The sequence below is a fragment of the Coregonus clupeaformis genome, chromosome 8 (assembly GCF_020615455.1).
Source record: "Coregonus clupeaformis isolate EN_2021a chromosome 8, ASM2061545v1, whole genome shotgun sequence".
Taxonomy (NCBI): domain Eukaryota; kingdom Metazoa; phylum Chordata; class Actinopteri; order Salmoniformes; family Salmonidae; genus Coregonus; species Coregonus clupeaformis.
The window spans coordinates 56,088,251-56,100,357 of NC_059199.1; the positions used below are offsets into that span (position 1 = coordinate 56,088,251).

Below are 12,107 nucleotides of genomic sequence, written 5' to 3' on the forward strand. Positions count from 1 at the left end.
ACCTTGCCTGTTTGTTTCCCACAGGTTGCACCTCGTTCCCAGCATAAGGCGCTGGTAGATTCAGGCGCAGCTGGGAATTTTGTAGATCGCCAGTTCTGTATAGAGTTAGGGATTCCCCTCCTTCCAGTGGAAAAGCCTTTCCCCGTCCATGCCCTAGATAGCCGTCCGTTAGGGTCTGGGTTGATTAGGGAAGTCACAGCACCCCCTTCAGATGATGGCGCAGGAGGGTCATGAGGAGAGAATTCAGCTCTATCTGATTGACTCTCCTGCGTATCCGGTAGTGCTGGGTCTTCCCTGGTTGATGACTCATGACCCTATTATTAGGTGGCGAGAGAAAGCTCTTAAAGGGGTGGTCTGCTCAATGTGAGGGCGGTGTCTGGGTGTTTCCATAGGGGCGACCTCGGTGGAGAGTCCGAATCTAATGCCAGCACTGCAGATTCCCCCGAGTATGAGGATTTGGCACTGGCGTTCAGTAAGACTAGGGCGGCGCAGCTGCCGCCCTCATAGACGGGGGGATTGTGCGATAGATCTCCAGTCAGGAGCAGCTCTCCCGCGGAGCCATGTGTATCCCTTGTCTCAAGAGGAGAGAATGTCTATGGAGACATACATCTCTGAGTCTCTTAGACAGGGATACATACGGCCCTCCCGTTTCACCCGCTTCCTCAAGTTTCTTTTTGTGAAGAAAAAGGATGGAGGTCTGCGCCCGTGTATTGATTACGCGGTCTCAATCAGATCACAGTGAAGTACAGCTATCCACTTCCTCTGATTGCGACTATGACGGAGTCACTGCACGGTGCGCAGTTCTTTACAAAATTGGATCTTAGGAGCGCATATAACTTGGTGCGCATTCGAAAGGGCGATGAATGGAAGACAGCGTTTAGCACGACTTCGGACACTACGAGTATCTAGTCATGCCATATGGGTTGATGAATGCTCCCTCAGTCTTCCAATCCTTCGTCGATGAGATTTTCCGGGACATGCAGGGACAGGGAGTAGTTGTGTACATCGACGACATTCTGGTGTATAGTCCTACCCGTGCTGAGCATGTAGCCCTGGTGCGCCGAGTATTGAGGAGGCTGTTGGAGCATGACCTATATGTCAAGGCAGAGAAATGTCTGTTTTTCCAGAAGTCGGTCTCCTTTCTGGGTTACCAGTTATCTGCGTCAGGGGTGAGGATGGAGGTAGACCGGGTGTCAGCTGTGCGTAATTGGCAGACCCCAACCACTGTGAAGGAGGTGCAACGGTTCTTGGGTTTTGCGAATTGTTACCGGAGGTTTATCCGGGGTTTTGGACAGGTGGCAGCTCCCATAACGTCTCTGTTAAAGGGGGGTCAGTGCGCTTGCGGTGGTCAGCTGAGGCGGACAGGGCTTTTGGGAGACTGAAGGACCTGTTTACCTCGGCGCCGGTGTTGGCGCATCCGGATCCTTCTTTACCGTTCCAAGTAGAGGTGGGACGCGTCAGAGGCCGGGATAGGGCCGTTCTTTCCCAGCGTTCTGGCACTCCACCTAAACTCCGTCCCTGTGCGTTTTACTCAAAGAAGCTCAGTCCGGCGGAGCGGAATTATGACGTAGGAGACAGGGAGCTGTTAGCCGTGGTACAGGCCCTAAAGGTGTGGCGGCATTGGCTCGAGGGGGCTCAACACCCTTTCCTCATTCTAACTGACCATCGTAACCTGGAGTACATCCGGGCAGCGAGGAGACTGAATCCTCGCCAGGCTCGCTGGACTATGTTCCTGGCCCGGTTTGTGTTTAAGATCACATACATCCCTGGGTCCCAGAACGGGAAGGCAGATGCTCTGTCTCGGCGGTATGACGCAGAGGAGAGGTCAGTTGAGTCCACGCCCATACTACCGGAGTCTTGTCTGGTTGCTCCGGTGGTGTGGGAGGTGGATGGTGAGATCGAGCGGGCGTTACGCACCGACCCGAGTCCTCCACAGTGTCCTGTGGGTCGGACGTACGTTCCGCTCGAGATACGCGATCGCCTCATTTGTTGGGCTCATACGTCCCCCTCCTCTGGCCATCCGGGTATCGGCCGGACAGTGCACTGCCTTAGCACGAAGTACTGGTGGCCAACGTTAGCTAGGGATGTGAGGATTTATGTCTCCTCCTGTTCGGTGTGTGCCCAGTGTAAGGCACCCAGACATTTGCCCAGGGGTAAGTTACAACCCCTGCCTATTCCACAACGACCCTGGTCCCACCTCTCGGTGGATTTTGTTACCGACCTTCCCCTCTCACAGGGGAATACTACCATCCTGGTCGTTGTGGATCGGTTCTCTAAGGCCTGTCGTCTCCTTCCCATGCCGGGTCTACCCACTGCCCTACAGACCGCAGAGGCTCTGTTCACCCATGTCTTCCGGCATTACGGGGTACCCGAGGATATAGTGTCTGACCGAGGCCCCCAGTTCACCTCTAGAGTGTGGAGAGCATTTATGGAACGGTTGGGGGTGTCGGTAAGCCTTACCTCGGGTTACCACCCGGAGAGTAATGGGCAGGTTGAACGTGTCAACCAGGATGTGGGTAGGTTTCTGAGGTCATACTGTCAGGACCGGGCCGGAGGAGTGGGCGAGATATGTGCCCTGGGCCGAGATGGCACAGAACTCTCTTCGCCACTCCTCCACCCAACTAACCCCTTTTCAGTGTGTGTTAGGGTACCAGCCGGTGCTGGCACCATGGCATGAGAGCCAGATCGAGGCCCCGCTGTGGATGAGTGGGTACGGCGCTCGGAGGAGACGTGGGACGCTGCACACGTCCATCTGCAGCGTGCCATACGTCGACAGAAGACGAGCGCCGACCTACACCGCAGTGAGGGGCCAGTGTACGCACCTGGAGATCGAGTCTGGCTCTCAACCAGAAACCTGCCCCTCCGCCTGCCCTGCCGGAAGCTGGGTCGGCGGTTTGTGGGGCCATTTAAAGTCCTGAGGAGATTGAACGAGGTGAGTTATAGGTTAGAACTACCTGTTGATTACAAAAATATTAACCCCTGCGTTCCATGTGTCTCTCCTCAGGCCGGTGGTAGCTGGTCCACTCCAGGACTTTGAGATTGAGGAGACTCCTCCGCCCCGTTGGACATCGAGGGGGCTCCGGCGTACACCGTGAGGTCCATCCTGGATTCTAGACGCCCGGATGGGGGTCTTCAATATCTCGTGGAGTGGGAGGGGTACGGTCCCGGAGGAGCGGTGCTGGGTGCCAAGGAGGGACGTATTGGACCAGTCCCTACTGACCGATTTCCATCGGGGTCATCCTGCGCGCCCTGCTCCGCGTCGTCCGGGTCGTCCTCGAGCTCGGGTCGGCGCACGGCTGGAGCCGCGCAGCGTCAGGGGGGTACTGTCACGGTTTCGCCGAGGCTGCTCCTCTTCCTTGTTCGGGGGGACTTCGCGGTCGTCGTCTCCGGAGTACTAGCTGCCACCGTTCTATGTTTCTTGTTCATTTGGTTTAGTCTGTTCATAACACCTGTCCCTTATTTGTGTCTTAATTGTTCCCTTATTTAGTTTCGTGTGTTTGGGTCAGGTGTTATGCGTGATTGTTTATGTCAGCTTGCCTCTACGAGTTTTGTTTCTCTCGTTATAGTATATTTTCGAGAGCTCGCACTGTGTGCGCTTTTCTTGTTGTGCCCGCACCGTTTTGCCGTGCGTAATTGTTCGCGCTACCCGGTTGGGTTGGCGACTGATTTTGTTTGGACTTTATTAAAGTTCAGTTGAAGTCCTCCTGGTTTCCTGCGCCTGATTCCTACTCATCCACCTACACCACTCTGACAGATCATGTCTTTGTCAGTGGGCAAACGTACAAAATCAGCAGGGGATCAAATACTTTTTTCCCTCACTGTATAACAGGCTTATAATATTTACTAATTATCTATTGTTAATGATGCATCAAATTAAATAGGGCGTATTCCCTCAGAAATAGCCTACTCAATTATAGTGGGGACTGTCAGATTGACATATTTATAATCAAACACACTTACACGCAGTGTAAACATATTTTTTACTTAGATTTTACTGATTCCACCCAGAGGTCATTAGGTAAACAAAATATAAAGCACATAAACTAAATGAACACGAAGTAGATTATGAAACACATAGCCAGAAGAAAGAAGACTCTTGGCAATCATTAGTATTTATTTCTATCCGCAGTCCCAAAACTGATGTGAATAGTTAGGCCTATGAACACCAAGTTATGCATGTATGAACAACAGTGAATGAGTGAGTGAGTGAAGGTTCCAAATTCATCTCACAGAGTGTCACTGATTGGTTGACTGTAGTGTCACTCTACTCATCGTGGAATTTGGGCAGCTTGTCTCCAGGGATGACCACATGCTCCACCCCCTCCTCGGTGATCACTACCAGGTGTGCCACGCCTCCGCTGACATTGTCTCTGCCCATAGCTAGGGCAAGAGCTAGGTGGGGGGAAGAGGAGGAAAAGAAGGGGGAGGAAAGAGAGGAAAATAGATCAGATGGCAGGTAGAGATGGGTATGAGACCATAACGTTCCACGTTTTCGGGAAACAGCTCTCTTGTGTTCCAGTGCCAACAATCCCATAGCAAACCCATCCTATAATCACTCTCCTGTCCCACTGGAAGATATTTTCAATAAAATAAAATAAAATGTCTTATCTGACGTCTTTTATCCTATATGAAAACAGTGCCATCTGGATATAAACAATGAAGCCTATGAAAGATTCTACAGGACAAATCTACTTTTACCATTTGTAGCAAACTGCAGGCACTCCTCTTTGCTCATGTCAGGTTTGTATTTGGCGTCGGCGTAACCGTAGATGTACGTGCTCCCTGACCCTCCGATGGTGAACGGCTGATTGAGTAACATACCACCCAGGGCCACTGTGTAAACCTAGAGGAGAGATAACGGTTAGAAATCGTGTGTGTGTGTTATATTCTATTGTGTTCTATTCTATATGGCTGTTTGACTGTTTGTTATGCCCCAGGGCTTCACCTGTGGCCCTTTCTTCCTGTCCCAGCCTGCAGTGATGAAGCCGGCCTGCAGCTCTTCCTTGTTGTTGTAGCACAGCTCCTTCAAAATGGACGCTGCTGCCTTCACCAGAGGAGGGGACTCCATCTGAATACTTACCACACAGGACAGACACAGTGAAGACATGGTTGTATCACAGATTGTTTTGATGTCTACTGTAGTTCAAGAGGCAGTAGCCTAGTGGTTAAGAGCTTTGGGCCAGTAACTGAAAAGTTGCTGGTTCGAATCCCCGAGCCGACTAGGTGAAAGAATCTGCCCTTCAGCAAGGCACTTGCTCCTGTAAGTTTTTCTGGATAAGAGCGTCTGCTAAATGACGTAAATGTAGGCTGCACATTACTACTAAGAACACATCTAAAATGGAGGTCTCACTATTGCTGATAATAATACAAATCAATCACACATCAATCAAGCTTCATTAGTTTGATATCAACAATCATGGCCTATGTTCAACCAGCCAGGGACAGAGACAGGGAAAGGGTGGTCTATACCTGTGGAAGGAGATCTGGAACTTAGCAGCCTTGGTGACGACCTGAGCGTCTGCCAGGGAGCCGGCGATGCAGCAGAATATCCTGTCATGAACCTGGATCAGCTTGTTGATGGTCTTAGAGGACACGTAGTATCTGTGGGTGGAGTCGAGATCGAGACACATTAGCTAGAGACTCCTGGAGACACATTAGCTAGAGACTCCTGGAGACACATTAGATAGAGACTCCTGGAGACACATTAGATAGAGATCCTGGTGACACGTTCCAATGTATATATTGCTATATATTGCTTTAAGTGATGGCTGATTTATTTAATATGTTGTGTGTCACAGACTTGTATTTGATCATAAAGACACGTCTAGAGGAAAGGAGGGGCAATATGATGAACTTGGTTCCAGGTGTTAATAGGTGTTGGAGATACTCCTTACCCTCCGATGGACGCCCTGGAATCTGAGCCAATGATAACCCCTCCATTGAACGTCACCGCCAAGATGGTGGTCTGTAGGAGATTTTAAAAAACATTAATACGTGTATAATCAGTTAGATGGGGAGAGCATACAATTACTATATAAGATATAATGATATATTTGTATGATAATATATTCGTGACATATTTATTATATATGATCTAAGTTCAGTTTTGCATGTTCTTCCTTACGTTATGGTTTACAGTCAATGGATAGGCTTTGGTTGGGATTTAGGCAGGCTAAGCTGATCCTAGATCAGTGCTAAAGTGTAGGGTAATTTCTTGAGTTGCAGATGAATGACTCGAAAACGAAAGTAAATTCAGCACTTTGTTCGTCGGAAAATATTAAATAAGGCTATTATTATCAAGTTAAATGTATAAACGTTTTCCCTGAAGTTCAGCTTTAGGTTACTGAGATGAATTAACGACAAAATCAACAAGGCAACCTAGAATTAAAATCCTCAGTGTAAATTCTGGTTCGTTCGTCCCAAAATGTACTGTTATCGCAGCTTCAATTTAGGAAAATGTATAACAATATCAGGTACAAAATATGAAAAACAATTAACTTACGCCTGTGCTAACTTCTTTGATTTGAGAGTCCATAAAGTGTATATCCAGTATTGCCCGAACACGGATGAAAAATACGGATAAAACTGCGTCCTTCAGTCACATTTGGTCACATCGGGTCAAGAAAACAGCGACCTCTTGAGGGACTTGAAATGCGCGATTGTAGGGTAGTCCAAATCTTACCAGGGAGTGCAAAATAAGCCGCTTCAGGTATGGCGCTATCAAATGTTCTCGAAACACCTGCATCGGGATTTAATTTTGAGAACGTCTCCAGGTATGATTTCCCTTTTACCTTTAAGGAGAATAATGTTTCGTTTTTTTTGTTGGTAAACAGTAAACTTCGTAAAATGTATCTCGTCTCATATCAAGCCTAAATCAAAAGTGAAAGTAATGTATCTTGTATAATCGTGTAAAAAACAACAACTAAAAAGACCCGCAAGTCTAAATCATTTTAAACGTTGCATTTGATTATTTCTGCATTTTCTTTTAATGAAAGTTACACTTCTATGTGTTAATCAGCTAATTGCAATTGTATTGATCTGGTCATCATTAGATAGGGCTTTTCTTTGTAAGATTTTGTGGTACACTGTATTGGTATTTTGTTACAGTGTGTGTGATTCGTCTATATCTTTATCAAATAGAAATGTTGCACTGGACAGTCTGCTTGAGGGAGGACATACCAAGGCACCTAAGCCTATGAAGACAGGTACCACCATAGCTGGAGTAGTGTGCAAGGTGAGAGTGATGTCCACTGATAATGGGCAGGCATCTCTAATAAGTGGAAGATTCCATATAGTGGGACAATTTCAGTTAATTTTACATAGTAACATATTATCATGATTCTTGCCTGTCGTTATGCGACTTAAAAAATACAATAATGATGGACAAAGTGTATTGAAATTAATTGTGTATACTGATAGTAAAATGGAGTGTTCTTTGGGTCCTTGTATGTGCAGGATGGAGTGGTTCTGGGAGCAGACACGCGGGCCACCTCCGGTGAAGTGGTGGCTGACAAGATGTGTGCCAAGATCCACTACATCTCCCCCAATATGTAGTGAGTAGGCCTACACCTCTTAAAGGGATAGTCCATGTGTGACTTATGTGGAGAATGGAATTGATTGTCATGCGTGGAAGAGAGAAGTGGAAGAGAAGTGAAAAAATGTAGTCTGTCACTTTGATTTGAGATATCCATGCCCACACATCCATTGTTCTCCTGACCTCTCTCTCCTGTCTACTCCCTCTCTCAGCTGCTGTGGTGCAGGAACTGCAGCAGATACAGAGAAGACCACCGACCTGCTCTCCTCCAACCTCACCATCTTTTCTATGACCAGCGGCAGGAACCCACGTGTCGTGATGGCAGTAAACATACTACAGGATATGCTATTCAGGTGTGTGTGTGTGTGTGTGTGTGTGTGTGTGTATCTTTACCACTCTCCATTACAGCAGTGGTTCCCAACTCCGGTTCTCGTGTAACCCCAACAGTACACCTTTTTGTTGAAACTCCAGACAAACACACCTCATTCAACTTGTCAAGGGGTTGATGATTAGTAGAATCAGGTGTGTTTGTCCGGAGCCACAACAGAAATGTGTACTGTTGGGGGTACTCAAGAAACGGAGTTGGGAACCACTGCATTAGAGCATTACATATTTCACTTCATTCAAGCATTTAAGGGGCAATTTGCAGTTCAAAAAACAAAAAAGCGGGCACCCAGCCACTGATTTGGTAAACAGCTGGGGGATGGGGCTGGAGAAATGTTACCACTCTCAAATTCATCGACAGAGCTATGGATGCAAGAACTGACCATCCGAGAGGTCAAAATTATATATGTTTTTTACCATGGCCCTTTAAACATTACATTCTGTTGAAATAACTCACCTCATCCACCACTATAGCCGCTCCAATGTAACCACCTTTCATGTCAGATAGGTTTGTTTGTTCATAATGTATCTCATATGTGTATCTTTAGGTACAGGGGCCAGATAGGGGCCAGTCTAATCCTAGGAGGGGTGGACTGCACCGGCAATCACCTCTACACAGTGGGGCCCTATGGGAGCATAGACAATGTGCCATACCTTGCAATGGGTGAGGAACTGCTACTGTGTCAAGCATACATAAGCATACACCCATATACTGTTATTGTGTGGGCCATTATTAGTTGATTAATTGACTAGCCATCATGAATAATCTATAAATAATGACATTTAGTTGATTCCTATTTGTGTTTTGTGTAGGGTCTGGTGACTTGGCTGCTCTGGGGATTCTGGAGGATAGGTTCAAACCTAATATGGAGGTTAGTGACTTTTCCTTAGGCAGGCTAGGGGTTGTCATACATTTAGTTCATATGCCATCACATCGATATACAGTGGGGGAAAAAAGTATTTAGTCAGCCACCAATTGTGCAAGTTCTCCCACTTAAAAAGATGAGAGAGGCCTGTAATTTTCATCATAGGTACACGTCAACTATGACAGACAAAATGAGAATTTTTTTTCCAGAAAATCACATTGTAGGATTTTTAATGAATTTATTAGCAAATTATGGTGGAAAATAAGTATTTGGTCAATAACAAAAGTTTCTCAATACTTTGTTATATACCCTTTGTTGGCAATGACACAGGTCAAACGTTTTCTGTAAGTCTTCACAAGGTTTTCACACACTGTTGCTGGTATTTTGGCCCATTCCTCCATGCAGATCTCCTCTAGAGCAGTGATGTTTTGGGGCTGTCGCTGGGCAACACAGACTTTCAACTCCCTCCAAAGATTTTCTATGGGGTTGAGATCTGGAGACTGGCTAGAGCCACTCCAGGACCTTGAAATGCTTCTTACGAAGCCACTCCTTCGTTGCCCGGGCGGTGTGTTTGGGATCATTGTCATGCTGAAAGACCCAGCCACGTTTCATCTTCAATGCCCTTGCTGATGGAAGGAGGTTTTCACTCAAAAATCTCACGATACATGGCCCCCCTTCATTCTTTCCTTTACACGGATCAGTCGTCCTGGTCCCTTTGCAGAAAAACAGCCCCAAAGCATGATGTTTCCACCCCCCATGCTTCACAGTAGGTATGGTGTTCTTTGGATGCAACTCAGCATTCTTTGTCCTCCAAACACGACGAGTTGAGTTTTTACCAAAAAGTTATATTTTGGTTTCATCTGACCATATGACATTCTCCCAATCCTCTTCTGGATCATCTAAATGCACTCTAGCAAACTTCAGACGGGCCTGGACATGTACTGGCTTAAGCAGGGGGACACGTCTGGCACTGCATGATTTGAGTCCCTGGCGGCGTAGTGTGTTACTGATGGTAGGCTTTGTTACTTTGGTCCCAGCTCTCTGCAGGTCATTCACTAGGTCCCCCCGTGTGGTTCTGGGATTTTTGCTCACCGTTCTTGTGATCATTTTGACCCCACGGGGTGAGATCTTGCGTGGAGCCCCAGATCGAGGGAGATTATCAGTGGTCTTGTATGTCTTCCATTTCCTAATAATTGCTCCCACAGTTGATTTCTTCAAACCAAGCTGCTTACCTATTGCAGATTCAGTCTTCCCCAGCCTGGTGCAGGTCTACAATTTTGTTTCTGGTGTCCTTTGACAGCTCTTTGGTCTTGGCCATAGTGGAGTTTGGAGTGTGACTGTTTGAGGTTGTGGACAGGTGTCTTTTATACTGATAACAAGTTCAAACAGGTGCCATTAATACAGGTAACGAGTGGAGGACAGAGGAGCCTCTTAAAGAAGAAATTACAGGTCTGTGAGAGCCAGAAATCTTGCTTGTTTGTAGGTGACCAAATACTTATTTTCCACCATAATTTGCAAATAAATTCATTAAAAATCCTACAATGTGATTTTCTAGATTTTTTTTTCTCAATTTGTCTGTCATAGTTGACGTGTACCTATGATGAAAATTACAGGCCTCTCTCATCTTTTTATGTGGGAGAACTTGCACAATTGGTGGCTGACTAAATACTTTTTTTCCCCACTGTACTTCAAGTCTCAAGAGTTAAGTCATTGGACTCCCCATAAAGAAGGCATCAGATTTGTTTACATTAAGCTGGATGTATTGTAGACCTACCTCCCCCATCCCAGTCCCTTCACTCACTCCCCATCACTATGTCCTTCTAGTTGGAGGAGGCTAAGGAGTTGGTCCGGGATGCCATCCACTCTGGCATCATGAGTGACCTGGGCTCAGGCAACAACATAGATATCTGTGTCATCACTAAACAGGGGGTGGACTACATCAGGCCGTACCAGGAGTCAGAGTACAAAGACAAGAGGTAAATGTAAATGTAAATGGTGTCACCATCCTCAGCTCCTTCAACTATTATTCTAGACAGCATATTTGCCAAAACTATATTGTTTTGACAGACCAGTATCTTCTCTTCTATCTCTCTCTTTCATTTTCTCTCTCTTCTCTCTTTCTCTCACTCAGGCAGAGAAGATACAAGTATCGCCCAGGTACAACGTCTATTTTGACAGAGAAAATAGTCCCTCTGGAGCTGGAGGTAGTGCAGGAGACAGTCCAGCGGATGCATACCGCCTGAACCTGACCGCTCAGAAACGACAAAGATACAGTCACACAGAGGCTTATCACAATACTCAAGACATAAAATCAGTGAATACAATACACCTAATAATGACAAGACGTGACTACTAGGTGACACTACAATGCAAAGCCATAAAAAAACATTGTCACATAAAGATCTTAGTTCAATTAACTGTAGTTAGCAATACATTTTAAACAGGTTTAGTAGGTCTAGGCTATAGCTGTGTCTATATGCAGTGGGTGAAATATTGGAAAGTGATTGATTGAATAAAAAGTCTACATTCTTTTTCATGAACGCGTGTTTGAGTTTTCCCTCTTCACTTTTAGCTTTCCCTTTTCCTTATAGCAGTTTCAGCTCACAGCATCTTCATTTTTATATACACTACTGGTCAAAAGTTTTAGAACACCTACTCATTCAAGGGTTTTTCTTTATTTTGACTATTTTCTACATTGTAGAATAATAGTGAATACATCAAAACTATGAAATAACACATATGGAATTATGTAGTAACCAAAAAAGTGTTAAACAAATTCTTCAAATAGCCACCCTTTGCCTTGATGACAGCTTTGCACACTCTTGGCATTATCTCAACCAGCTTCACCTGAAATGGTTTTCCAACAGTCTTGAAGGAGTTCCCACATATGCTGAGCACTTGTTGGCTGCTTTTCCTTCACTCTGCGGTCCGACTCATCCCAAACCATCTCAATTTGGTTGAGGTCGGGGGATTGTGGAGGCCAGGTCATCTGATGCAGCACTCCATCACTCTCCTAATATCCATTGCTCGTGTTTCTTGACCCAAGCAAGTCTCTTCTTCTTATTGGTATCCTTTGGTAGTGGTTTCTTTGCAGCAATCTGACCATGATGGCCTGATTCACACAGTCTCCTCTGAACAGTTGATGTTAAGATGTGTCTGTTACTTAAACTCTGTGAAGCATTTATTTGGGCTGCAATTTCTGAGGCTGGTAACTAATTAACTTATCCTCTGCAGCATTTGTAACTCTGGGTCTTCCATTCCTGTGGCGGTCCTCATGAGAGCCAGTTTCATCATAGCGCTTGATGGTTTTTGCGACTGCACTT

The 12,107-nt window shown here is 46.0% G+C and overlaps 2 protein-coding genes across 2 annotated transcripts; one reads left to right on the forward strand and one right to left on the reverse strand.

Annotated features, from left to right (window-relative positions):
• Window positions 1–3,963: 3,963 nt before the first annotated feature.
• Window positions 3,964–6,625, reverse strand: LOC121571579 (proteasome subunit beta type-6-B like protein). Its single transcript, XM_041883113.2, has 6 exons — window positions 6,503–6,625; window positions 5,895–5,965; window positions 5,470–5,601; window positions 4,946–5,075; window positions 4,699–4,843; window positions 3,964–4,392 (listed from the first exon to the last, which is right to left on the reverse strand). The coding sequence occupies exons 1-6, from the start codon at window positions 6,533–6,535 to the stop codon at window positions 4,265–4,267; spliced, it is 639 nt and encodes a 212-aa protein (XP_041739047.2). The 5' UTR covers window positions 6,536–6,625; the 3' UTR covers window positions 3,964–4,264.
• Window positions 6,626–6,649: 24 nt separating this feature from the next.
• LOC121571577 (proteasome subunit beta type-7) lies at window positions 6,650–11,324 on the forward strand. Its single transcript, XM_041883111.2, has 8 exons — window positions 6,650–6,773; window positions 7,141–7,234; window positions 7,456–7,553; window positions 7,747–7,887; window positions 8,467–8,582; window positions 8,732–8,790; window positions 10,609–10,760; window positions 10,916–11,324. Exons 1-8 carry the CDS (start codon window positions 6,712–6,714, stop codon window positions 11,025–11,027), a joined length of 834 nt encoding a protein of 277 aa, XP_041739045.2. The 5' UTR covers window positions 6,650–6,711; the 3' UTR covers window positions 11,028–11,324.
• The last annotated feature ends 783 nt before the right edge of the window (window positions 11,325–12,107 follow it).

Excerpts from the sequence above, each read along its gene's own strand:
- LOC121571579 (XM_041883113.2), bottom strand. The coding sequence starts at position 6,535 with ATGGACTCTCAAATCAAAGAAGTTAGCACAGGC. Across the intron at positions 5,966-6,502 it reads TCAAAGAAGTTAGCACAGGC|ACCACCATCTTGGCGGTGAC; the intron begins GTAAGTTAATTG and ends AATCTCCTACAG. Across the intron at positions 5,602-5,894 it reads TCCAGGGCGTCCATCGGAGG|ATACTACGTGTCCTCTAAGA; the intron begins GTAAGGAGTATC and ends CTCCACCCACAG.
- LOC121571577 (XM_041883111.2), top strand. The coding sequence starts at position 6,712 with ATGGCGCTATCAAATGTTCTCGAAACACCTGCATCGGGATTTAATTTT. Across the intron at positions 7,888-8,466 it reads CTACAGGATATGCTATTCAG|GTACAGGGGCCAGATAGGGG; the intron begins GTGTGTGTGTGT and ends GTGTATCTTTAG. Across the intron at positions 10,761-10,915 it reads TCAGAGTACAAAGACAAGAG|GCAGAGAAGATACAAGTATC; the intron begins GTAAATGTAAAT and ends TCTCTCACTCAG.